The sequence below is a fragment of the Pleurodeles waltl genome, chromosome 6 (assembly GCF_031143425.1).
Source record: "Pleurodeles waltl isolate 20211129_DDA chromosome 6, aPleWal1.hap1.20221129, whole genome shotgun sequence".
NCBI classification, from domain to species: domain Eukaryota; kingdom Metazoa; phylum Chordata; class Amphibia; order Caudata; family Salamandridae; genus Pleurodeles; species Pleurodeles waltl.
Genome location: NC_090445.1, coordinates 871,860,962 through 871,888,114, shown reverse-complemented (window position 1 = coordinate 871,888,114; position 27,153 = coordinate 871,860,962). Strand labels below are relative to the sequence as shown.

At 43.7% G+C, this 27,153-nt stretch overlaps 1 protein-coding gene across 2 annotated transcripts in view; it reads left to right on the top strand.

Moving 5' to 3' along the window:
* Positions 1-27,153, top strand: part of CRTAC1 (cartilage acidic protein 1) — a 1,353,390-nt gene that overhangs the window by 1,050,864 nt on the left and 275,373 nt on the right. For both annotated transcript variants that reach the window (XM_069239641.1, XM_069239640.1), the window contains exon 7: positions 26,901-27,046. In XM_069239641.1, the coding sequence (XP_069095742.1) occupies positions 26,901-27,046 (146 nt within the window). The remainder of the gene's footprint in view (positions 1-26,900; positions 27,047-27,153) is intronic.

Here is a 27,153-nt window from a genome sequence, read left to right as displayed (position 1 = left end):
ATTCCCACAAATTTAATTCCATTAAAATTCTGTCAGTTCTCTTTCCCTTTTAGTTCCCCTTGTTCTTGCATTGTATTCTTCTGCCATTCTTTTCATTATTTTCTCTTCCTTCCTTCTTTTAATTCTGGCCATGATCATTAGTATTCCCCTCTTTATTCCCCAAATCCCAAAGATGCAAATTAGTACTATTAGTATTCCCTGTATTATTTTTAGTAATATTCCATTCCAAATGCCACCAAGCCAATTTCCCACTGAAGCAATTCCCTTTCCAACCTTCTCCCAAACTCCTGGTTCTTTCAATTCCTTCAAGTCTGCACTCTCTTTTGTTAGATTTGCAAGCATTGTTTTAATTTTCACACTGTTGTCTGGTATATACGTGCAACAGTGACGCGCACCAAGCATTTTGCAAACGCCGCCATCCTTTGCTAAAAGAATGTATAGGGCAAGCCTGTTTTGAAGAGTCATAGCTCTTTCCGCTGCAAGTTCAGCATCCATCAGGATTATAGCACCTGAAAACTTTGTCAACATGTTATCCACTATAGTAGACAACTTTCTTATTTTGATGGAATTCAACACAACTCCCAATGAAGGAATCATGGCTCCAAATATATCTCCTACCACAGCAGCTGCGGTCTCTCTTTTCTGGATATGATGAGATCCAGGCGTCTTTGGAATCACCAATAGGTCATCCAGTTGATAAACCTTTGGGAACACTATACCCAAATAACATCTCCCCCACCATCCCTTGGGAAGACGATAATAGGCATTATGCCCACAAATGTAATATACACCAGGTATGACAGGGTCAAGTCCGTTCAGCATGAATGTCCATTTGGCCTTAAAGATAAACGTATGTTTACATTCACTCGCTCCCACGAAAATGTTATCATAATAAGATTCACCACGATATATACAAAATTTCCCTACATGCCAGGCGTCTAAAGCTATTTTCCCTTGTGTTTTTATTGCGGCAAAAGCATAATTATCTACTGAAGTCCTCTTACTTAGCTCTTTTTCTAATTTCGCATTCATTTGTGCCCTTCTATCATCTGTGCGATCTAAGAAGTTTATTTCTACTGCAGAGAGCGAGCAGGTAAGGTTTTCCCTATGAGCGTGAGCTGTTTCAAAAGGTTGCATTGGCTCGAAAAATTCCCTCATTATTTTAGCATCCCAATCTTTAGCAATCTGGCTTAGTCGCGTTATTATAGGAACATATGCAAAGGTAACATCATAATTTGAGTAAAAATACTGTATGTTAGTCTGACCATAAAATCTAGAAGTTACTAAACTACATGTAATCCCATATGTAAGAGGCATGTGGTGATAAGTCACCCCTTCCGTTACCGATGTCGGTATCTGTGTACACACATAACAATCTTTCGCATCCATAGTCTCAACATATTCTGTTAGCAGGCGATAGAAAACATTATACGAAAGTTCCTTCTTATCATGCAAGTGTCTCATCTAATTCTAGTCTTTTCAATGCGGTTAGTTCAGTGACAGTAACAGGAGCAGAAGTAGAAGCATCAATTTTCTCATTCTCACCCTTACCACGCGTTGCAAGCACTATTGCCATTATTATTAGTACACATGCAGTTATCAAGCCTATACACGCATATTTACAATATTTCACTCTATGGTTTTGTGTAGCGTACTTAGTCATGATCTGCATAGAATCAGAGAGCTAGAAGCACTTATAAAAGAAACGATTTAGCAATTAGCTACAAAGCTGAACGAGCGCAATGTTCACACAGTTTTCTTCAGGAGCCCAGTCACTTTTCGGTTAGCAGCATTTGTCTCAATTCGGCAATAACTCGGTCTTTTATCAGTTAGCAACGTTATCTCAAATCGGGTTTAAGAGTCAATCAGGTTATCAAAGTCTTATCAAGTTAGCAAATGTCTCATCCGGTTTAGCAATGTCTCAGCTGGTTGTATCACGTTATATTATAGCAAGCAATGTCAGTTATCAGTTTTTTTTTTTCCAGTCAATAGTGTCCATAAAACTTTTCTTTTCTATTGGTATCTCTTCTTCTTCGTTCTCGAGGCTAAGAGATACAAATTCGTCGGTCCAATCGTCATTGACTACATATGCCCATTCTGGACCGGAATATCTCCTGTTTGGTATCCTTTTCCTTTTCAATTTTGCATCTCTTTGACTCTGCCTCACTGGTACTTTCCTCTTTGGCAAAGTCTTTTTCTTCACTTGATGTTGGTATCACAACAGACACTTCCTTTCTTTTCTCTTTCACTCTTGGCCCTTCACCGTCGTTCAACCTTTCTCTAGTCCTTACTTTTACGGGTGATATACTTGGTCTTCTCTTTGCACTGTGTCCATTTGATGGACCTGCGATCTCTTCTGAAGAAGTTTGAACAGTTTCGTTCTGTTCTGCCTTGTCCCCTCCTTCTGGGGAGTCAATCAGGTTTTTCTTTTCTTTTTCTGTACCGTCTGCTTCTGGGAAAGCCCTCCTCTGATCAGGCTCTCCTGCTTCTTCACCTCTTTCGAGCCCTTTGTCACCGTTACTTTCTTCAGGCTCTTTGTCACTTTCAGCTGCTTCGTCGCTGTCTGAGGTTTTTCCTTGGTCTTCCCCAAGTGAATCGGTTGTTTCGTCCTCAGACAATATTTCTCTCTCCTCTATTTCTGCCTGTTCGCTTCTAGTTCTGTTTTGCTCTGTCTCAGCGCTTGGCACTTTGTTATCAGGTACTGGCAGTTTCAGCGCTTCAACTTCCTCATCTGTGGGACACAACACCTTCTTTGTATGACTGGCGTGGATCCAGTTGGGAACTCCCGCACACTTCACAGCGGTAGTGGTCGTCAGGATCACTTGGAAAGGGCCTTTCCAACGGGGTTCCAGACACGACTTCCTCACGTGCTTCTTTATCACGACCCAGTCACCTGCTTTCAGTGTGTGTCCTGGACCTTGGATCGGTGACAAGGTGGTTGCTTCCACCTGGTGAGAGAAAGAGCGAACCACGTCAGCCAGACCTTTGCAGTAGTCTAACACCATATCATCTGTAATATTCAAAAGCGCGTTCGCGGGAACTGCAGGAAGTCTCATGGCCCTGCCCATGAGAATTTCGTGCGGGGACAATCCAGTCTTTCTGTCAGGGGTGTTTCTCATTGACATTAACACCAAAGGCAATGCGTCAGGCCATTTCAAGTTTGTCGATGCACATATTTTCGCCTTTCTTGATTTCAGGGTACCATTCATTTGTTCCACCAGTCCTGAAGCTTCTGGGCGATAGCTACAATGCAGTTTTTGCTCAATGTTCAGCGCTGCGCAAAGTAACTTTATCACCTCGTTATTGAAGTGACTTCCTCTATCTGATTCTAAAGAGATCGGGAATCCGAAACGTGGTATCAACTCCCTCAACAATAGTTTTGCAACTGTAAGGCTGTCATTTCTACGTGTGGGGTATGCTTCAATCCAGTGACTAAAAATGCACACAATCACCAACACATACTTCAGACCTCCATGCACAGGCATCTCAATAAAGTCCATCTGCATTCTGCTGAACGGGCCACCCGCCCTGCCAATGTGGCTCACGTTCACAACCGTTCCCTTCCCTGGGTTCATCTGTTGACAAATGACACAACGATGGCAAACTGCTTCTGCAACTTGACAGAATCTGGGGTTAAACCAATCAGTTTTGAACAATCTCATCATGGCATCTCTCCCTAGGTGAGCCTGCCCATGATAGAACCGCGCTAGCTGCGATAAGAGACTATTTGGTAAAACAAATTTTCCCTCATTTGAAACCCATAACTCATCTGGTCTCTTTGTACATTGTGACTTAATCCAGGAAGCTCTTTCATCCTCCCTGACGCTATTCTGTAATGCTTTTAGTTCATCCATTGTATCCACGACCTTCAAGGCAAATGCTTCAGCTGGTTCGAGCTCTGGCTCATTTATCAAATTCCATTCATCCCTGAGCAATATACAGTTCAAGGCACAAAATCTTGCGACCTGATCCGCATATGCATTTCCCAGGGAAACAGTCCTGTCCTTTTGTATGAGCACTACACTTTACCACTGCAATTTCGGCTGGCATCTGAATGGCGTGTAACAATTCCCTTATTCTCTCCTCGTTTTTCACTGGGGACCCTGAAGAGGTCAGGAAACCTCTCTGTGACCATAGTTGCCCAAAGTCGTGCACAATTCCAAACCCGTACTGACTATCAGTGTAAATGGTAACCTTCATCAATGTAGACAGTTGGCATGCTCTTGTAAGGGCTACAAGCTCTGCTACTTGTGCGGAATAGACTCCTTGAAGCCAGGACGCTTCCAAGACACCTGTTACAGTACATACAGCATATCCTGCTTTCAAAATTCCCAATGCATCTCTTAAACATGACCCATCAACAAAAACAATTTGGTCATTTTCATCAAGCTTAGTATCTTTAATGTCAGGTTGGGGTTTTGTGCAAAATTCAGTCACCTGAAGGCAGTCGTGCTCGACGTCTTCAGCGTTCTCAATTTCAGCATTTTCACCGGGAAGCAAGGTTGCTGGATTCAACGCAGTGCACCTTTTCAGCTGCACATTCGGTGAGCCCAGAATTATTGTTTCATACCTTGTGAGTCTTGCTCCAGTCATGTGTTGCGTTCGGGAGCGGGTCATAAGTATCTCAACTGAGTGAGGGAACATGACTGTTAATGGGTGTCCCATCACTATTCCTTCACTCTGAGTGAGGCTGATACCAACTGCTGCTACGGCGTGCAAACACCCTGGCAGTGCTGCTTCGACCGGATCCAAAGTAGCTGAAAAATACGCTACTGGTCTGTTTATGCCACCATGGGCTTGGGTCAAGACAGACAAAGAACATGCATCACGTTCATGACAAAACAATGTGAAAGGCTTTGTGTAATCAGGCATACCTAAAGCTGGAGCCCTGCACATGCATTCTTTCAATTCAATAAAAGCATCCATCTCATCTCCTTTCAGTTCAATTTCATCCAAGGCATCCTTCTGGGTCAGTTTCAGTAAAGGCTTTGCTAGAGTTGAGAAGTTGGGAATCCACTGGCGACAGTAGCTCACCATCCCCAAAAACTTCCTCACCTCCCTCCTCGTCTTTGGTGGACTCATTTGAAGTACACTTGTTATTCTTTCCTTCATTATTCTCTGTGACCCTTTCTCTATTTGATGACCCAAATATTTCACTGTCTTCTGACAGAACTGCAACTTTGAAGGAGACACCTTGTGTCCATTCCTTCCCAAATGGTTCAGCAGAGCAATGGTGTCGGCTGTGCAGCCACTTTCTGTCTTAGATGCAATCAGTAAGTCATCAATGTACTGTACTAGGGTTGACTCGAATGGCAATTCTAACGCTTCCAAGTCCTTCTTTAGAATCTGATTGAAAATTGACGGTGACTCAGAAAACCCTTGAGGAATTCGACACCAACTGTAAACTCTGTCTAAGAATTTGAAACAAAAGAGAAATTGGCTGTCCTCATGAAGAGGCACCGAAAAGAATGCTTGTGACAAGTCGATGACTGAGAACCACTCGGCATCGCAAGGGACTTGAAACATTATCACAGCTGGATTCGGTACTACAGGGCAGCATTTAATTATGATGTCATTTATTTTCCTCAAGTCCTGCACAATTCGGACCTTTCTACTCGGCTTTATTAGTCCCATGATTGGTGAATTACATGGACTGCTTAACACTTCTTTCAATACTCCCTGTTTTACAAACTTGTCAATGAGTTGGGCGACTTTCATGAGGGTGTCTTGTGCCATGTGGTATTGTGGGGTCTGGGGAAAGGTTACATTGGGTTTTACGGTCACTTTCACTGGTTCCACTCCTTTCACCAATCCCACCTCTTTTCCTGTCATATCCCACACTTCCTTTCCGACTGTTTCCCGTAATTCAACTGGAATATCTGCTTCAGTTATCATTGGAAAAAGGTTAATCAGAGGATATTCTTCATCGACAGTTTCCATCTCATCCCCTTCTACACTGTCCTCTTCTTCCCCATCACTGCTCGTCTGAATTCTAATTCCATCGTCCGAACACATAATCGAACATCCCAATTTGCACAACAGGTCTCTCCCTAACAGTGCTATCGGGCTTGAGTCACATACCACAAAATTATGTAACCCTTGATAGTTACCAATTCTGACTTGTACTGGATCTGTGATTGGGTTCGTCAGGTGCCTGTTTGCTACTCCCACTACTTGAACTGTTCTCCCTGAGAGTGGCAAATTTGGTACTTCAATGCTCCTAACAGTTGAACGTGTGGCTCCTGTGTCAACCAAGAATGAAACACGATGACCCATAACTGTTCCTTCCACATATGGACCCTTTTGATCAACTTCCAAGGATGCTGCAAGCACACAATTTCCCTCCTCATCTGAACTTTCACTCTCCCATACCTTGTTTATTCCATTCTCACTGTGTAGTGGGAACTGTTGTACTGTGCCATTTGTACTCATCACCTGACCCGAGACCTGTGGAGGAACCATCACTTGCTGCTGACTCACTGGTGCCAAGGGTATTTGCATTTGCTGATTAGGTACCATAGGAAACTGCTGTTGCATTGGCTGCATTTGCGTCATCTGCATACGGGGCATCTGCATCTGCTGCGGCTGCATGGGCTGTAATCCCTGCAGCTGATTTATGGTCTGAAAATTTGGGTTTGGACCTCTCATTTTCGGTCCCCTCATTGTCTGGAATGCATTGACATCATTGTTTTGCTGACCAACACCTGCACCTTCCTGCACCACCATCGGGCACTCGCGTTTCCAATGCCCTACGATTCCGCACACGTGACAAGGCATCACCCTTTTCATTGCCTGCACACCATTCGGAATCGCAACAGTGTTCAAATCCGGACCATTACTCCCAAAGCCTCCTCTGCCTCTCGCCTGTGGCTGAAACACCAGATTTCCCTGCGGCTGCGGTATCTGCTGTGGGAACCCTTGCAACCCTTGCAAACCTGTCTGAGCTGCTTTAAGTTGCATCATCATCACTTTCTCTTTCAACCTTTTCTGTTTCACTTCAATTTCGTCGCTACAGTATTTCGCATAATTCAACACCTCATCAATAGGTTTCGACTGCCAACAAATCAAATGCGTCTTTATCATCTGACTTATCTCTGGTCTCAGCCCTTCCACGAATCTAAACACAAAATGAAGCATGTCCCTCGCCTCTATTGTTTCCGTGCCACTGTAGTTCTTGAACGCCTTCAACAACCTCTCATAGTAACCATGAATCGACTCTTTAGCCTCTTGGGCAGTTCGATCAATCTTCTGCCAATCCACATTTTTCGCGGCAACCTTCGTCTTCAAATGCTCAATCACCTTATAGTACAAGCTCATTACCATAGGTGATGGTGCACCCGTATCCCTGTCTCTCTCTGGTTCACTTGTCGGCCAACCTACAGCCCTTTTGCAGTCTTCCCACAAATCTGCCGGAACCACAATCTCAAAGAGGGTGTTCAGGTCTTCCCAAAGACATTTTGCAAGCTTCACAAACCTAACAGTCTGTTGATACCATTCAATCGGTTTCTCTCTCAGTTTGGGAAAATCATCCGTAAAAGACTGAATGTCGCTTCTGTGCCACGGTACATGTATTAATTTTCCCCCTGCTGTCTCCCTCATTGGTAACATGGTTATTGCATCACTACTCTGTGATCTTTTCTCGTTGTGCTCTGGGACACTGTCTTTACTCTTTTCCTTTTTCTTTGCCCATCTGCTTTCCCATTTGTCTAAGCACCTCCACACTTGTGCACTCTGCAGCAATTCTCTAAGGTGTATTTTCATGGCTGCTGACCTCATGTGTTCAAATCTGTGGTCCCGAAATCCAATCTATAGCTCCTGCTCAAATGTTTTGTCTTGTCTATCTCAACCCCGTTTTTGTCAGCTATTTCTTGCAACCTTCTATGTACCTTGTTCACTTCTCTCGTAATCCTGGGACATAGATACCTCAGCTCTTCTTCCGAGTAGGAGTTTAACCTATTCAAACCCATAGTCCCTTCCACCAATTCTTCTGCTTCCATGTTCAACCTTACCCTATTCAGATAGTCTTCTCCCTTCCCACTGGCTGAGCTTTGTGTGGAATTCAGACTGTTGAACCACTGTGTTAGCTGTTGCGCATTCAACCCCATCAGTGTAGCATTCACATCGGCTGCCATTGATGGTTGCGGCAACTTTTCAGTGTTCGATGATAGCGGTATCATCAGTGGGGGACTCGACCTCACCACTGTTGACTGAGCACATATGGGACTAAACTCCATCAAGGACCCAGATCCAGTTGGCTGAGCCGCTATCGGAGTTGTCTTTGGAGTGTTTTCTATGCACCTCCTTTCCGTCCCGTTCTGTACCACTGATCCTTGACCGCTCATACCTGAGTTAGGCTGAATGTACAAAGGTACCGGTGGACCTACAGTAATGGGTAGGGATATCGCATCTGGGTTCTGTCCATTCCCCAGGTTCTGAGGCACGTTCATTCCCACACTATGGGTCATCATTGCCGGCATGCCCGTCTGACTCCCCGTCATCTGAGCATGTGCGGTTCCCCCCTGCATCTGCTTTTGAGGCATCAAAAACTGGGTTGATTCAGCTTGTGCCAATGTTGGGTTGCGACCATTCTGTACTCCCATTACGGTTGGATCTAGAATCATTCCCGTACTGTTGTCACTGCTGTAATACCTCGGGACCTGCGGCTGATAATTTTCTGCTGTTTTCAATATAGGCACATCTGGATATATTCTCCTAACCTGCGGTATCTGCGGGGTGAACAGTAAACTCGGGTCCTTAGATCCCGATGGCGTTTCTGAATTCGGAGTTTCATTGTTCTGTACCGGTGCCGGAGGGGCAGAACTGGTACTTGGACCTCGTTCACTCTCTACATAAGGTGGTGGACGGTCGTTCAGCAATTGCATGATGAGCTCCTCATCCTCTGACTCGTCTTCTCTATCTTTGGAACACCTCCTGTTTGTCTTACAGGTAGCTTTCTTGCCTGTCGCCTCTTCTTCCTTAGCAATTGCGGGAAACAATTTTATCCCCTGCAATATATCTGACCTCCACACCTTCTGTGCATTATCCCACCTAGCGTCCGCTAGTGTCTTTTCTACCTTTCTTATCCTGTTCTCGAACTTCTTTTGCTGTTGCTGTCTAGCCATTAGTTCCCAAATCGCTAGAGCCTCAAACTGTGCTGGCCTTGGAGGTACCTTCATGTCGTACATCGTGAATCTCAAATTCTCTAGGATCCTTATATTGAATGTCCCATGGATCGGGAACGCTACGCTCCCATGTCTCTCTGTCAGCTTGTGCCATTGCTTTAGCCAAAGGCACGGAGCTACCCCCCTTTCCTCCATTACAATGTAAGCTGGTGTACCTTCGGGTGGCGTCTCCTCTCCTACGCTCGCTTTAATGTAAGACTCCCCCTTCATCGCACTCTTTAATGCTTTAAAAAATTTCATTTTCTCGTCTTTTATTTCACAAAGTTTGTAATCAATAAGTGACTTTAATTCACGGAATACTCTTCGCTTGCCTTTCCCCTTCCAATCGAGCCCCACGGACTGCGTCCAATCCGTGCGCGACCCTTCTTTGCAACCAACCTATCCCAGCGCGGCTCCTAGTGACGTCACACTCACACACACTGCGGCTGACAAAGCCTCGCGGCTAGTCCTCCTTCACTCAGCTCCTCTCGTAACAACTTCTGGCATGTATCGCGAGCAACCAAATAATAATAAAACAGATCTGTCGGTTTACTACAGGAAGGGTAACACAATCGCTTCAGGACCTTAGGGATTTTTCACTAGCCTCGGCAGTTATTCCATCTTTCTCGGTCCCCACTTTCACAAGCAAATCTGACCCGCAGACTCTGCTCTCAACTTGTCAATGATCTATTCTAGTGCACTTAGAATTTGTCAAAGCCCGAAGTCGAAGTTTTCTTTCACTCCCTTAACACACGTACCGACTCGTTGACCACGCCCGGTCAACCTATTAAACCGACCAGACCACAACCTAAAACAAGTGTCTCATACACTTTTCAACATACTCCGGAGTCTCTTGACCTCGCAGGGCCCGTCTCAACAACAACAACCATGTGGACCTTTTTCTGCACAAAGCGCCACATGCACATGAAGTTCGACGACTTCCCTACTCTCACACTCGGAGTCGCACCTCCGCTATTCTCTAAAATCCTCGCAACCTTTTCAAACAATCTGCGGCAATAAGCTGTGCAAGCGCAAAACCCTGACTTCACTCATACCGTCACTAGTACCGCCAACGCCGATTTCACACCTCCATTCGCAAGCTCCGAGATCCCGGGAAAGTCGCGGGGGACTTAGGGCATCATCATTCTCTCAATCTGTTTTACCCAAGAAAAATCTAATTCAACACCATATGCCTCTCGAGTGGGGTCCCAAAGGGCGTAACCGTTACCTCTCGAGTGGGGTCCTTGAGTGGGGTCCCAAAGGGCGAAACCGTTACCTCTCGAGTGGGGTCCCAAAGGGCGAAACCGTCCTCTGCTACCATCTACTGATAGAGCGTTCCGACCTAATAAATTACCTGTATTTGGACGCTCTTGGGTCGATGAATCTTTTGACCAAGTGGGGCTCTCTTCACCCGAGATTAGTCAATTTAATCAAATCAATAATCAATGACGAACATAAGCAATGCCCTGATCAACATAACACTTCGCAATTAATCCAGAAAACATTTCGGCGAACCATGACCTTCCGGCCATGAATAACCACACCAGTTTATTCAAAGTTAATGAATTTATTTCCCTATATTAACAAAGCTAGCACGATATAAATGTGTCCCAACACCAAATAATATATGTAAATGAACATTAATAGCTGTCCATAACGGCAATAAAGATGCAATCTATGCAGCATTTGAATAACAATGCATTCAATGATAGCAACGCAAACCACTAAAACTATAATCTGTAATGGGCTAATTGCATACATTAGTCAGCATAACAAGGTCTCAAATTGCATCGTGCAACAAATGAATCCTCATCTAACCTCAAATTAGCATCTGCATGTGGGACTTCATGCAAAAACAATTTAGTAACATTAATTTGGAAAAACTCCTAACTAGGGCTCTTATCAAAAATCAGCAGTTGGTTACCTAAAAAGAAACACAATGCAATTGTACATTTTCCTTTCATATTTACCAAATTCAATCAGCATTCAAGGAAGTCTTCGTCTCACAGGTACCGGTTTCGATCAGCATGGGACGGGGGCAAAGGGGCAGGGTGGACGGGGCAATTGCCTCACAGCGGCAAGATAAAAGGACAAAACTACTACTTCATGCAAAGGGAAAAATCGAAGTTAAAGTCTCTAGGGCGAGAATTAGTTAAAGTCTCTTTCTCTCGATTAGAGAAAGCATCAAAGTCTCATTCAAAATGGCGTCGAACATCAATTGGCATCGTAGAAGATGGCAAAATGACGAAGTCGGCAAGATGGGCCATAATGGCTGCAACGTCTGCAATGTCCTCGATAGGTGCAATGGGTAATGGCTACTTTCTTCTTGTGCACCAGGTTTAAATAAACAACAGTTCAAATCCAGTAGGTCTTCCATTGGAGGGTTCATAGGTTGGCTTCAAATTGTCCAATCAAAAACAACAATTCACAAGCTTCTACCTAGGCATACATTATTCTTGGAGTCGGGAACGTAAGTTGCAACATATTTTACCAATTAACTCACTTTCAGAGCTTCCATTGTCTGCACCTGCAGATTGACCTTGGAGCAAAGAAGAAGATGCCAGGCTGGCACGAAACCTTAAAGATAAGCATGTGAACCGATCTCACTGGAAAAGTACAGCTTCAAGCAAGAATACACGTTTTATTAGCACATTAGAAAAACACGAGCATCTAAACCGTGAGACAAGGCAACTAGGCCGAAGCCTCCACTAAAGTTATGCTAAGTTAAAACATTTCAAACAAGCAAATCATGGCACACGTTTACGGTTATGTCAGATTAGTACAATTCTAATACATCACGTTATATAAAGCACGCTTATAAATGTTGGCGAACTACTCTGAGGGCACATTTGTCCCCGTACAATCTTTATTAGTTCGGTTAAAGTCACACTTGATTATCGCAGCACTACGTTTATGCGCTAATAAATGTAAAACCTTCATTTCTGCGTCATCACGTTCACAACCCAGGGCATGGATGGCTGTCCCATGTCATTATTGAGGGCATAGTTGGTGTGCTCTCTGGTCACAGAACAGGTTCTGGACCTCAGGGTTATCACGGACAGGCCTAGGTATCAGTGTGCATGCTAGCTCAGCTAGAAATAAGTCGGTATGCCTTTTTTACATGAAATTGGATACACCTTGCAAGGGACATTCTCTTCCCAAAGTGTGTGATACCTTGGTTGTTTCCCCCGGTATTGTGTGTTCTCTCCATTGAATAGTGCCATCAGTTAGTATTCTGGTTGCTTAATTAAAGCATGTTTACTATTGGAAAATGTGTGATCCCGTAAATGAAGCCATTTGTGAAAAGATACTGAATAATAAATGAACCATGGAATGGGAGCAGGCGTGGAAAATAGAGAACTAATGAGGTGACAGTTATATAACAAACAGAGGTGGCATAGTAAAAGAAATAGGTTTGTGCAGTGAACATATACAGAGTGAGAAGTTAAGTGAAAGTGAATGACAAAGAATGTTATTTAATTGTATTTAATTTAATAGCTGTTAAAACCACGTAAGTCCGTGCAAACATTCTTAATAAAAGGCAAAAAACTGTCATTTCATTAACCGCACAAACCTGTTAACACTTTACCGAAATGAATAAATTGCAATTGTTTCCTACATTTTTGTATAATACTATCATCATAGTTAAATGTGCTACATTACATTTCATCGTTCTCACAGGCATGCACTTTTCGACGTTCCCTCACCTTTCATAACTAAAATATATATTATGAACCCTTCAGTATACCTATATCTTTCTTAAATAAAACATATATAAGGAAATGGTGTCTCGCATACGATGAAACAACTAAGTAAACCTATCCCATCATTTATGAAGTCATATCATTACTTGATCAAGTAAACCCCCCGAACCGTATTATACTCGAACAAAATTGAACATGCTAAAAATCCCCCAAAAGGACTTCTTCCGTTGTAAAATGCTGGCTGTCTCTTTTGCCTACCAGCAGACTATTCAACCTTTCCAAACACTTTGCCTTGATATAGCAATCTTCTTCCAAGGTATTAATTTTTTTAGATCGACACCATTTTTGCTGAACATAAATGTGTTGCGGACTCAATCGTTTCTTGTGAGAACTCTGCACCTTCTATAGGAGATGCCTTTCCAAGACTTAAAATCTAAAACAGACGAAAGTATAAGTTAGCCATCAGGAAATGTAAATACTGTTCCTCTACTGACTCTAACAATTCTAATGTAATTTATCTTGCTCCAGGCTTCATTGCCCCTCCACCCGGCCATCTTCAGTTTCTACAGCTTGGAAAACTGCTTATGTAGCACCTTTACCTATAAACCTTCAGCAGATTCCACAGAGCTTTGTAACTTCAGACTTATCTCGTTCCTCATAGTGGCAACTAAGATATTTGAAAAGCTGATAATCGTGCAACTCTAAGCAGGGCCGACTTTAGGGCGGTGGACCGGCGCACTGGGTGCTGACCTGGAATGGGGGTTGGCGGGGGGGAGGGCGCTGACCTCAGTGAGCTGTGTGTTTAACAATAAACTTACGATTGCGATTTAAAAGCACCTGCTGAAAAGTTCCTTGTGTGCCCAGCCTTCAAGAAGAAATTAAAATGGCAAGATAACTCTTCTGATTAATGTTCTTGCTAGAGAGAGAGATCAGAGTTTTGTCCAGTGGCAGTTTTGACATGATATAAAGTAGCAGAGGGTTAGTACGCTGGCTGTAAAGAACAAAACTAAAATGTATATGAATAGCTGAGTGGATTAGTAAATCCAACCTTTACAAGCGCTTTAAAACAAATTAAATGTATGTGAGAAGGGCTATGGAAAGATGAGGGGCACTTTAGCGGGGTACTAGTGAGGGAATCTGAGGAGGTGGTCATGGGGTGGGGGGGGCACCAAAAAAGATTGTCGCACAGGGTGCCACCTGCGCTAAAGCCGGCCCTGCCTCAGAGTACCTAGAAACCAGTTGTTTCTGGACCCCTCACAATTTCTGTTTCATACAACTCTCTATACAGAATATGTTTTGCTTTCATTCTCTGAACACATTAGATTTACTTTAGATAAGGGAAGAGTATTGACTTGGTGTTGTTGGACCTGTTGACAGTGTTCAATATGATCTCTCACTCTCTATGATCTCTCACTCCATCTTTCTACAAAGATGCTTGGTGTCCAAGCCTCTACATTGAATTGGCTGAAGTAATTTCCCTCTGAGAGAACCCGTCATTAAATTAGAATCCTTTGCATCTGCTACCACTAAGAACCAACATGAGGTCCCTCCGGGTACTTTGTTACGTCCAACCCTTTTTACTATATGTTGGACATCTCTTACCAAATTGATGGAAGTTTTTGGCTTTGAAGTCTTTACATATACTGACTAAATTCAAATTGAATCTCTCTTATTGAAAATGCAAGCAACACAAACTCAGCGTTTAATCAGTGCATGTCAGTGAACACTAACTCGATGAAAGACAACTGTCTGAAATTAAAGTCTGGTAAAACTAAAATCCTCATACTTGTAAAATCCATTTGGACAGATTCTTGGTGGTCCTCTGACTTGGTCCAATACCTTATTCATTCAGACAGCCAGATTCCAACATTCCTGTAGTGGCATCAGATCATTTGCATTGCTAGTAGAAAAGAGTCGGAGTGAGATGCCCCAGAACACTGATAAGCCCTCTCTGCTTTACGCTTTAGTATAATGCTGAAAACCCGACATTTTGCTAAGTAGGTTTTACACAGGTCTTGCCATCCCTTACTGGTCTTACTGATAATGTCTGGAAGCCAAAGTTCATGGATAGCAGAAGCACTTTGTAAATAAAATAAATGGCTTTCTACACTTTCAGTATTGCAAATCCTACATAACCCCGCAGCCCTAGGAAATCTGCGCTGTGAAGAGATCATCTCCAGCGCAGGCGGATGATTCATAAGAGTTGAGTAGTACAACAGAAATTTTAAGCTGGATGGGCAATGTCCTGGTCTCTCCCCTCTAGGGATCATTAACACCAGGATGCCAAAAAATATCAAACTGTGATCTGAGTACATTTGTTTGCCAGGAGTCTGTCCAGGACACTCTATTAAAGGTACCCCTGCCCCTCTTGACTCAGTGTAGGGGGTCTGTCCATGACTATTTTACCTTTTTAGAGAAATGATTGTGAGGAGTACAAAAGTGTTCCACACAGGACCTCATGCATGCTAACCTTGTCTCGGGGTTCCCACAAAAAACTTCAGAAATCCAAAATTGAGACCGGTAATGTAGCCGAGTTCTCTTATGAAAAACCTACGGGTGTGACATTGAAGCCTTTAAGAAACAGTATTATAAATCTCAGTTTCTTGAGTCAGGAAATCGAGCTAATGAGCTCTTACAGATATTTTTGGGGTTATGTTGGTAATAAATGTCAGGAACACCGGCAAACTTGTTGACAAGTTTATTCTTTAAATAAACAACCCAGCATTGCTCCCACTCCCACTCCAACTGCCGGTAATCGAATCCGTCTCTGTGCCTCGCTGCTTGTGCCTAATGATGCACAGAATGCTCACATGGAACACTCAAGCATCATAACACATCTTCCCCTGTTCATTAACAAATTGCTAAAAACAATAATATTCAAACAATATGTATAAACAGAATAATAAATATCTAAATAGAAACTTAAAATATGTAAAAGTAAGAACATTCACACAGTAAATTGAGAAATTTCTATATGTCTCATATTAGTGCGAATTGCCCAGCCACAAAGTTCATCTGATGAAATCTTTCAAGTAAGGTGGTGGTTTCCTAATCCTCTTCTGGGACATCTCCACACTCTCAACGGAACCACGTTCATTTGCAACATCTTCAACACAGTCACTCAACAACATGTGTTCACTGTCACTTAAAACTTCATCATCATTTATAAACATCGCCCCTGAACAACCTTCATCAAATTTTTTATCAGTTGTTCCTCCTTTCTGGTATATGGCAACATTTCTGAGGTTCCACCTGTCACCATTTTCCAAAATCACATAATGAGTACCAACTTGTCGAATCCGGAAGGGACCCTTGAACATACTTAATCCTCCTTGAATTCTGCCCGACTTCATCTTGACCCAGTCCACCACTTCCACTCGCAAACTGGTAAGTTTTTCACTTCCCTTCTTTGAAGATCCAATAGAACCTCCAACCACTGTCTCTTCACACAAGAGTATTTTTAACCAATGCAGCACTAACTTGGTGCTGGTGCAAACGCCCCCTCATGTCCACAAAAGGAACCCTCTGGGTAACGCTGTGTGGCATGGTACGGAAAGCCCAGACCATGTTTGAAACGGTATCCCTGACATCACACCGGTTTGTCAAAGCCAATTGCACAGTTCCTTTAAGTAATCTGACTACTCTTTCAGCCTCACCATTCCCCCTGGGATTGTACAAGGATGTACAAGAATGTCTAACTCTCCAAGCTCTAAAAAATTCTGTCATGTCGTACGAGGTGAGTTGTGTACCATTGTCTGTAATGAGAACCACTGGAGCCCCCTCCTCCTTAAAGATTTTTTTTAACACATTGATGGTAGTCCTTGTGGTGACATCTCTTAAGAATTCTACCACCAACCACCTCGAATGAATATCCACCATCACCATTGCAAATTTCATGTCTGAAGACCGCTCCCTCAGTGGACCAATAAAGTCTAAGCATACAGTATGCCAAGACTTACCAGGGTCCTCCAGATGTCTGCTCTCACACTTCTCCAAAACCAACCTCTTCTCACTCTCCTTGCATAAGTAACAACTCCGCACCCACTCCTTGATTTGATTGCCCATGCCTCACCACCAAAGATTGGCCCTCACCTTTCTGATGGTCAGCCCTTGACCCAGATGACCCTCATGCACTAGTTGAAAGATGCGGAAACGCAACCCCGCAGGAGGAATAAAACAGTCTCCCCTCATAACCACAGTACCATCATAAACAGATAAGTCCTCTAGTACTTTCACATATGGCCTCACGGGTGGGAATAATACACTCTCCCTCACACCACCATTTTTAATCATCTTGATAACATCATTCATTACCAAATCCTCTTTCATCTTCTCCTCCCACTGCTCCACCAAAAATAAACCGGTACCACTGTCCACTACATCGTGAACAGTAGCAACGGCTCCCTCCTCATTGGCATCTCTCACACTACCATCATCCACATCCTCCCAATTAAGTGATAGACGAGATAAGCAATCTGCTTGGACATTCCTCCACTCTTGCAAAAACTCAATGGTGTAAATGTACTCTTGAAGCCTAGCCGCAAGCCTGGCCAGTCTGGCTGAACCCTTTCCTGCACCACCCGGAGTCAAAATCCTGACCAAAGTTTATGATCTGTCCGCAAGACAAATGGCAAACCCCATAAATATACACAGAAATATTCAGCACCCCAGGCCGCTACCAAAGCTTCACGTTCAATAACCGAATAATTGTTTTTGCCCTTCGTCAAAGTACGAGAAGCGAACGCCACAGTCCTTTCTTCTCCTCTATGAAATTGGGAAAGCGCCACTCCCAGGCCAGAAGCACTGGCATCAACGGTAATTGCAGTTCTTAGACCTCTATCAAACACTGATAATATACCTGCTTCACATATCTCTACTTTAATTTTTTCAAAACAAAGCTGTTGCTCCTCCTGCCACTCAAACTTATTCCCTTTCCGCAACAATTTCTTAAGGTCTTCGGTCTTCTCAGCAAACCTTTGGACAAATTTGGCATAGTATTCCAATAATCCCAGAAATTATCTTAATTGATCCCTATCTTTTGGGACAGAAGCTCCACTTATGGCATTCAACAAGGAGCGCTTAGGTCTGATTGAACCCATGGCCACACTATAGCCCAAATACTCCACCTCCTCAACCAAAAAGGTGCATTTCTCCTGATTGAGTGTTAGCCCATGTTCTTCCAGCTTCCTTAACACTAGGTGCAAGGTGGCATTATGCTCTTCTTTTGATTCTCCCATCACCAGAATATCATCTTGAAAATAAATCACATTCCTTACCCCTTCCAGAACCTTTGCCATAACACGTTGAAAAACACTGGCAGCGTATGCTAACCCAAATGGTAAACGGGTGAATTGAAATGTCCCTTCTGGAGTAATGAATGTGGTGAGTGTTTTGATAAGCGCCCCTTAAATCCAATTTGGAGACACATTTCTTACCCTTTACCAACGTAAGTAATTCACTAATATTGGGAAGCGGAAATACATCTACTACAACATTCTGGTTGACACAGCGCAAGTCTACACAAAATCTCAAATGGCCATCAGCCTTCTTAGTGATGACCACAAGCGAAACCCACTCTGACGCCTCAACAGGCTCAATGGTACCACCTTCCAACATCTCTGACGAACGTTCTTTTAAACCCCCACGAACTGACAGTGGCACACGCCTCAATTTATGTTGAACCGGACCAGCATTCAACTTCATTTTTATTTTATGAACGTACCCTTTCAGGCATCCCAATTTCTCACGAAACACATTCTTTGCTACAGCTAAGACTTTCTCCAGGGCGAGTTCGTCTCCCACCAATACCTGATTAGGGGCTCTGGGATTCAATATAATATTAAGGTCAAACTGGTGCATCCAACCCAAAATTGCAGGTCCCTCGACTAACACGTACACTTTACCTTTGGTACACCTTGAACCAAACTGAATATCACCTTCCATGTAGCCCAAAATGTCTATGGACTCTCCTTGATACCCTCCCGGGTTTATATCCTTGGACATAAGTTCAGCATCCTGCCACAACATCTTAAAAACACGTTTAGGTATGATAGTGTACATGGACCCAGAGTCCACCATCAGTTACATTTTTTTTCCACACACGCTGAAAATTGCTGTTGGCCTTGACAACCTCGGTTTCTCATTCCCAGCTTCATGATTCCCACTGACCACTAGAACTCTATCAGCATTTAAATCCATCAACACGTTCTCAACCACACCCACACTTGCGCTCCCACTCCTACTAGATTTGTATACTCTCGCATAATGGCCCTTTCTTCCACACCTCCTGCAAATTTTGTTCATAGCAAAACATTTCCTTGAGTCAGAATCATGGAAACTGCTACCACACCGGGTACAATCTCCTTTGCTCCTGGCACCAGAAATACTCTGTTCCTCTTTGCTTTTATTCAGGATATAGTCCTTTTTCTCCTTTTTCTTGATTGCACAGACCATACTCGTCGTAGTCTAGTTGATCCGGACCAACTACAGAAACATCAGTCAACCTATCTTTTTTGTTAAGTTCCTTCATGCACCTCTGCGACTCTTCGATGACTTTTGCCAATCCAATGGCTTCTGCAAGGGAGGGGACTTTAGCTGGCCAAAGTCATTCTTGTATTTTTCTTTCCTTGCACTGCACTATCAGCTGATCACGGATGAGTTAATCTGTCATGTTGCCAAACCGGCATTTAATAGAGAGCTCCCTCAATCCGGCCACAAATTCATCAATGGATTAATGTTCGTTTTGATGCTGTGTATAAAATTTGTGCCTGGCCATAACCAAGTTAACCTCCTTGGCAAATCGATTTTCTAACCTTTTCACAGCCTCTTTATAAATGTCATCCATAGGCTGACCATTAGGACCCAAGGCTACTGGCAAGTATTTAAAAATCCACTGCCCCTCATTACCAAGAGCACTCAGTAGAATTGCCTTCTTCCTGGCTGACGAAACGTTTTGACCATCCAGTGCTATAATGTAATTTTCCAAGATTTCGATCCAATCTTCCCAACAAATGTCAGGCGGTCCTGCTTGTTGCAGGAAAAAAGGTGGTGTAATGATATTGCCAACAGAAGCCATGACCAGATAACTATACCAGAAGCTCACCTATTTTACCAACAAATATCCAAAAGCAGGTAGTGGTGTTGCTGGGGCCCCTTTATCTTTTATAAAGTAAAGAAGCATACATTTTTGTGACGGTCTCAAAAGAAATAAAAGCACTAGTACAAGCCAAGGATGTGCTGCTCTTTCTCTACTTCCAAGATGTGCAGGTGCAGTCTAGCGTTTGTGCTTTTTTATTTTATTTTTAGAAAGGAGGCCCCACCTCCTAAGAGCTCAAAAGTACCAAGTTGCACGGCAGGTATCCGATCAGCTGAGCAACACGTAGAGGAAGGCAGTTGCCTCGCTGTTGCTAGGCAAGCTCTTTTAGAGGTAAACACCACACACGAAAGCCGCCCTGTATAATATTTTAGAACATCAGTCACCACTTGGCTCTTACTCTGGAGAATTAGCCAAAATATATCTACAAGCGCCAGGTACGAAGAAAAGCGCACACAGAGGCCGCACTGGAACACGTACTTCACAGCAGGCTCCGCCACACTGGAACGCGTCCTTCATCGCAGGCTCGACTCGGGTCTGGAGATCATGTCGAAGAACTCCAAGAAGCGTCCAGCTAACCCGGGTTGTGTAACCTTCGTTGCCAAAAATGTTGGGAATAAATGTCAGGAACACCGGCAAACTTGTTGACAAGTTTATTCTTTAAATACACAACCCGGCATTGCTCCCGCTCCAACTCCAACTGCCGGTAATCAAATCCGTCTCTCTGCCTCACTGCTCGTGCCTAATGATGCACAGAATGCTCACATGGAACACTCAAGCATCATAACAGGTTACAATGTCCAAAATAACAAATAATCACCCTGGAAATTGTAGTGCATCTGTATCCATTCAGACTTTATAAAACTTCATCAGAAAATAAGTGCTTCAGGTTAGGGGGCTTGCATCACCAAACAGACTGGGAGTAATAGAAATGGGAAGCTGGTGTCCTCTTTTCCCCTCGTCCCCACATTTTTTCTAACATTCACGTTATCCAAGTTGACTCAAGTGGAAGAGTTCATCAGCTGCATGCACATCACCCAGCGTGAGGAGGAGCTCGCGAGGCACAGAAGGGGTGGGGCAGCACGTGAGGTGGATGTGGGGGGAGTAGGTAAATAGAAATTAAAATAAAACAAATTACACTTAACTCCCTCGATGTGCCGCACAGCTCCATCCACTTCTTCTCTGATGACTGCAGGCACAGGTTCCTAGCCTGCCCTGTGGCCAGTACTGACGCTGCTCAAAGCAGAGTCAGGACTGCTTGGGAGCGCTCAGCCATGGCGCTCCCAGGCAGACTGGGAGTCTGTGCAGACTCTCTCAAACCCGGCAACTGTGTTGCTAAGCTGGAGAGAGCCTACTGCGCATGAGTGTTTGGCCAGCCCGGGACGTCCGGCCAAACACACATGCACTCTGAGGGGTGTGCTCTGTGCATTCCCCTGAAGTGCTCGTCACCTCCGTGGCCCCGATAATAAACACAGTTTATTATCATTTTCTTGAAAAGGTTTTGAAGCTGCTGCTGGAGGGTGGGGCAACGCTCCTCTACCCTAATTGAGGAGCCCCCCTTCCCCAACTCCCTGGTGGCCCATACCCAATCGACCCTCATAGTAGAACTTTGCCGTATATTTTCACCAATTATTATTGAAATCATAAGTACCTGCACGGGGGAAGGGAAGGTTGCAGAGTGTTTGAAACATGTTTTGATAACTCTACAGTTTAAAAAGGCATCTGAGTTCACTGGGCACAGACACTTACCATCTGATAGCAGAGAATTATCTTCTTTTTAAAATGTCAGGAAAAGGTGCTCACCAAGTAATAAAATAACTATCATTAGAACAATGTAATTTTGAAGTTCTGGAATCTGGCAAGATGACAGTGCCAAAACTGCACTGATGGACATCAGAAGCAGGCTAGGGGCAATCAGAAATTGACAAAAGACATCACTGCTTGAACTTTTAGTTGCATTTGATAACATTGAATCACAGTATATTGTGCATTTCCAGCAAACAGCAGGTGTGTCCTATTCGCTGGAGTTGGTTCAGCCATGTGTGCCAGGCAGATTCCTATAGGGGTTAAGTACCTGCAGTGACATCAATGTGTGAAAGACGACAGAGCTTCCCTTTATCCTGTGCTTTTCAATGTATAAATGAAATACTTACTAGAAGCCTGATACTCCATTTGACCAGCAAAATTAATTCTGGTAATTTAACCTTGGATGTACTTTCCCTCACCTGTTTGGCTGAGATGATTCATGACTGAATGTGCGAGAGCTGGCTTGAGCTCAGCTTCACCATAACCAAACTGTTAATGAAAGTATCATTTGTTACCACCAAACTGTGCAAGTGTCTCAAACATTGGAATTTGGCAATCTCTGGAATCAGCCCGTTACATGAGGTGAAGAACACAGGGGTGTCTTCCACCAGGTTGATTAACATAGTGTGCCAAGTAAACCGACTGATTGAAGCAGCATGTGGTGCCTACATAGGTCTTCTCTCCAAACTCTACCCTGGCTTTCCAGTGGAATGTAGAGCGACAATAGCCAGGGCTGCAGTCCGCTCCAGGCTCACTTAGATCAGTGTTCTTATGCTGCAGCATCCACTAAAAGCCTGAGTAACCTATGAAAATAAGATCTGCTGGCCTGGTGATGAGTCTGATTGTGAAAGCATGTTTCCCCCACTCTACGAAGACTGTTTTGGTCTTCAATCATAAAGAGAGTGACTTTTCAATCTGTCACTATAATATGTTGCTCCTGCAGCCTCTCTTTTGTTGGAGAACAAGGGTTAAGGTGTATCTACCAGAAAGTCCAGAGTTGTTGACTGTTGAACTTGGAAACAAGGTCAAGTCCCAACATCTGCTCAAAGTCCTGTGATTCTGTACAAAACACTTTTTCTTCTCGTGCCAAAATTAAAACCTAACAATGTGTAATGCGATCTGGTGAATATGTAAAGCTCTTGAATACCAGTGGGCAAGTTTGTGCTTTATAAAACTGTAAAAAGGAATAAAAATAAAATAAATTACCTTTTTTTAAACTTAGATTGTAAGAAAGGGGATGGTTAGAAGTTGACAGGAGCACTTTGGGGGTTTGGGGAGCGGGTTGCTTTGAGGTGAGGCAGCTAAGCAGTGGAATCATTGGAATCTGGACTATCTTAAGTGTTGAAGACGAGACTCAAATCGTTTATTTTTGGTTAGATATCTTGCTGTGATGCTTTTAACGCGAATGCCCCTGGCGTCTGGATCACCTAAGGTTTTGACACCGTATGCATTTACTTGACAGCGTATATTGTTTCTTATAATATCAGTATTGGACAAAATCCAGATAAAATTTCTTGCAAATCCCTTCACAAGCACTATTGTAAATCGAACTGTTTAAAAGCTATGTTAATAAAAAGTACAAATTGCTTTTCATATTTATATATACGCTATATGTGATGGAAGGATCACAATAAACAATCAACCTTTCTATTACGCTGATCCGCTTATATCAGAATGTGGGACTGGCATACAAATAAAAAATAAGAATTCGTGTTTAAAGCAGTATGAGCTAATGCAGCAGTAGAAATGGGTTTAAGTGTAGAAATTGACAAAATCATAAGAATACTTATCAGAAAGCTCTGCTGTCAGTTCTACAGACACTCAGGCTTTGATCACATATGTCAGGAATGCCTAAAGATGGCCTGCAATATAACAAGCTATTCCATATGTATTCCTACAATTTCTGATGCCCTAAAACCACACAAGGGGAGTAGGATTGAGAAGCAACACACCTGCTCACACACCTCACTTCCTTTGCTCACTTATTCTCCAGCTCAGGCACGTAGTTGATAGTTCAGCGACTTACATGTTCACTGATTCACTTGCTTGCTCACTCTATTGCTTGCTCACTCCAGCAGAAAGAGAGAAGAGGAATGCCCATTGGTGAAATGGAAAATGAAAAAATAACAGTTGATGGACGGAATGTAGACCAAATCAAACATTCACCCCCAGTCACAGATCTGGGTTTAATCCATCACTTTTTTTTTTTTTGCTCACTGTTGGACTTTTTTGCTTATGCAGGGTAATCCCCAATCTTTTGCCTCCTGTCTCCTATTTTTTCTGACCTGTTGCTGTTGGCTTTTGAACTCTAGCACTGGTTAGCAGTGGTAAAGTGCTCAAAGTGCATATGCTCTCTGTGTAAATTGTATGGTTGATTGGTTTATCCATGATTGGCATATTTGGTTTACTAGTAAGTCCCTAGTAAGGTGCACTAGAGGTGCCAGGGCCTGTAAATCAAATGCTACTAGTGGGCCTGCAGCACTGGCTCTGCCACCCACATAAGTAGCTCTCTGATCATGTCTCAGACCTGCCACTGCAGTGTCTGTGTGTGTGCAGTTTTAACTGTAAATTTGACTTGGCAAGTGTACCCACTTGCCAGGCCTAAACCTCCCCTCTTCTTACATGTCAGACACCCCTAAGGTAGGCCCTAGGTAGCCCCAAGTGCAGGGTGCAGTATATGGTTAAAGTAGGACATATAGTAATGTGTTTTATATATGTCCTGACAGTGAAATTTTGCTAAATACGTTTTTCACTGTTGCAAGGCCTGTCCCTCCCATAGGTTAATATGGGGTCTACCCTTAAATCTGATTCAAGTGTAGATTCCCTTTGGGAGTGGATGGACATGTGGAGTTTGGGGTATCTGAGCTCACAATTTAAAAATACATCTTTTAGTAAAGTTGATTTTGAGATTGTGTTTGAAAATGCCACTTTTAGAAAGTGGGCATTTTCTTGCTTATACCATTTCTGTGACTCTGCCTGTTTGTGGATTCCCTGTCTGGGTCAGTTTGACAGTTGGGCTGGTTGCACCTCACACTAGACAGTGACACAAAGGGAGCTGGGGTGTAGCCTGCATATCCTGATGAGCCATCTGTGCTAGGAGGGTGGGGAGGAGTGGTCACTCTCACCTGAAAGGGATGTGCCTGCCCTCACACAATGCAGTCTCCAACTCCCTGGTGCGTATCTGGGGCCTGGCCTGGGCAAGGCAGGATTTCACTTTCAAAAGAGACTTTACTTTTAAGTAGGCCTACTTCAAAGAAGAAATTGGGTATAAGAAGGGCACCCAAAACCACAGACTTTAGAAACCCTTCTGGAAACAAAAGCCTGGAGAAGAGCTGAGGAAGAAGAGCTGCCCTGCCTGTGACTGTGCTTTGTGGAGCTATCCTGCAGTTACTGTTTCTGCCAGAGTAAGAGGGCAAAGACTGGACTTTGTGTGCCTTCCATCTTGAGAAGAAATCGCCAAGGGCTTGATTTAGAGCTTGCCTCTTGTTGTTTGTAGTCTCAGGGAAAGCAAAGACTTCTCTCTGCCAGCACCTGGAGTCTCTGGAGAGACTCCTACTTTGCCCTGTGGTGCCCATCCAGTTCCTGGGACCCTGAAAGGAGAAGCTGGCAGCCTAAGAGGAAGAAATCCATGCAGAGTGCCGTGCGGGAAAAAGATTGACGCAACTCCGATCTGCCGCTGAAGAAACGACGCGCCGCCGGCTCCACAACTGAGAAACGATGCTCGCAGGAAACACGACTGAAGAATCGACGCACAGAGCAGGAGACACGATGTGCAGCATCGTTGATGGAGGCTTGGAGATCACAACCCGCACTGCGGGGTTTTCAGATCCTCGGGCGGCTAGATTTCCTACTCAAGTACCGCTGTGCGTGGAAAAACAACACAAGGCCTGCCCGGACCTGAGAGTGCTGACCGGATCGACGCATCGCTCTCCTGCGGAGAGAAGAAACGACGCGCCCAACCCGGCGAAAGGAGAAATGATGCACGGTCCTGCTCGTGATTGGAATCAACGCATCGCAAGCCCTTTTTTGACACGCACTCACCCGTGAGGGGTTATTTTTGACGCGCCCAAGGCACTTTTTCACGCTGGCAACGTTAGTGTGTGTTTGAAACTACTTAAAGACTACTTAAAGACTCTTTTTGATTTTTAATTGATAACTTGACTTGTGGATTTTTGTTGTTTTTGTCTTGTTTTGTTTAGATAAATATTTCCTATTTTTCTAGCACTCTGAAGTTAAGCCTACTGCTCTGCCAAGCTATCAAGGGGGTAAGAAGGGGCTAGCTGAGGGTGATTCTCTTTTACCCTGACTAGAGTGAGGGTCCTTGTTTGAACAGGGGGTAATCGGACTGTCAACCAAAGACCCCATTTCTAACAATCAGCATGCCATTACAGTTTGGACCCAAACATATGCAAATCAGTCTTGACCCTGTTCCCCATGGGAACAGTCCAGCCCGAACTGCCAGGCCAGGTCATCCCTAGATCAGACACAAGCATCCTGGTACCGGTTTCGGGGTATCACCGTGTTCAGCCAGGCTAACTTGAATCTGGTGGCATAGTGAGCATGGGACCCACGTCTGGGCATACCCTTCCCACTTGGGGTGACAAATACAAAAAGAACATTTGATGGACGGAACGGAGACCAAATCAAACATTCACCCCCAGTCACAGATCTGGGTTTAATTTATCAGTTTTTTTGCTCACCATGCAATTCCAGTATGGATCCAACCATATGCAAATCTGTCCAAATTGGGGTGGCATGGTGAGCAAAAGAACTGATGGATTAAACCCAGATCTGTGAATGGGGGTGAATGTTTGATTGGTTCTGCATTCCGTCCATCATTTGCATTTCTTTGGTGAAAGGGGGCTGTTGGATTAATTAGCACTTTCCCAGCACTCATCACACACTACAGAAGTATAAGATGTAACTATATATCCCACCTTTATAACTCTCTCATTTACTTTACTGAAGAATGAAGCAGAGATGCAATGTTGCCATATCTAGACCTTGTGCTGAGATTTCATTGGCTGCAATGAAGGACATTTAGTTAATCCAATTGAATATTTTGAATGCTATAGTCTCAGTTGATGCTACGAACAATTACCTGTGATGATGGGCATTTCCATTTTGTTTTCATAGGTGTTGATGATGCATATCAGCATGGGCGAGGTGTGGCCCTAGCAGACTTCAATCGAGATGGGAAAGTGGACATTGTTTATGGAAACTGGAATGGACCACATCGGCTCTATCTACAGATGAGTGCAAATGGCAAAGCACGATTCCGGGTGAGAAAGTGGTGATGAAAAAGTAACTCCTACTAGTATTACAGTCAATCTTGCATCAAAATATGTGACGATGCAGTGGCTAGCACAAGGGACATAGCTACCCACTG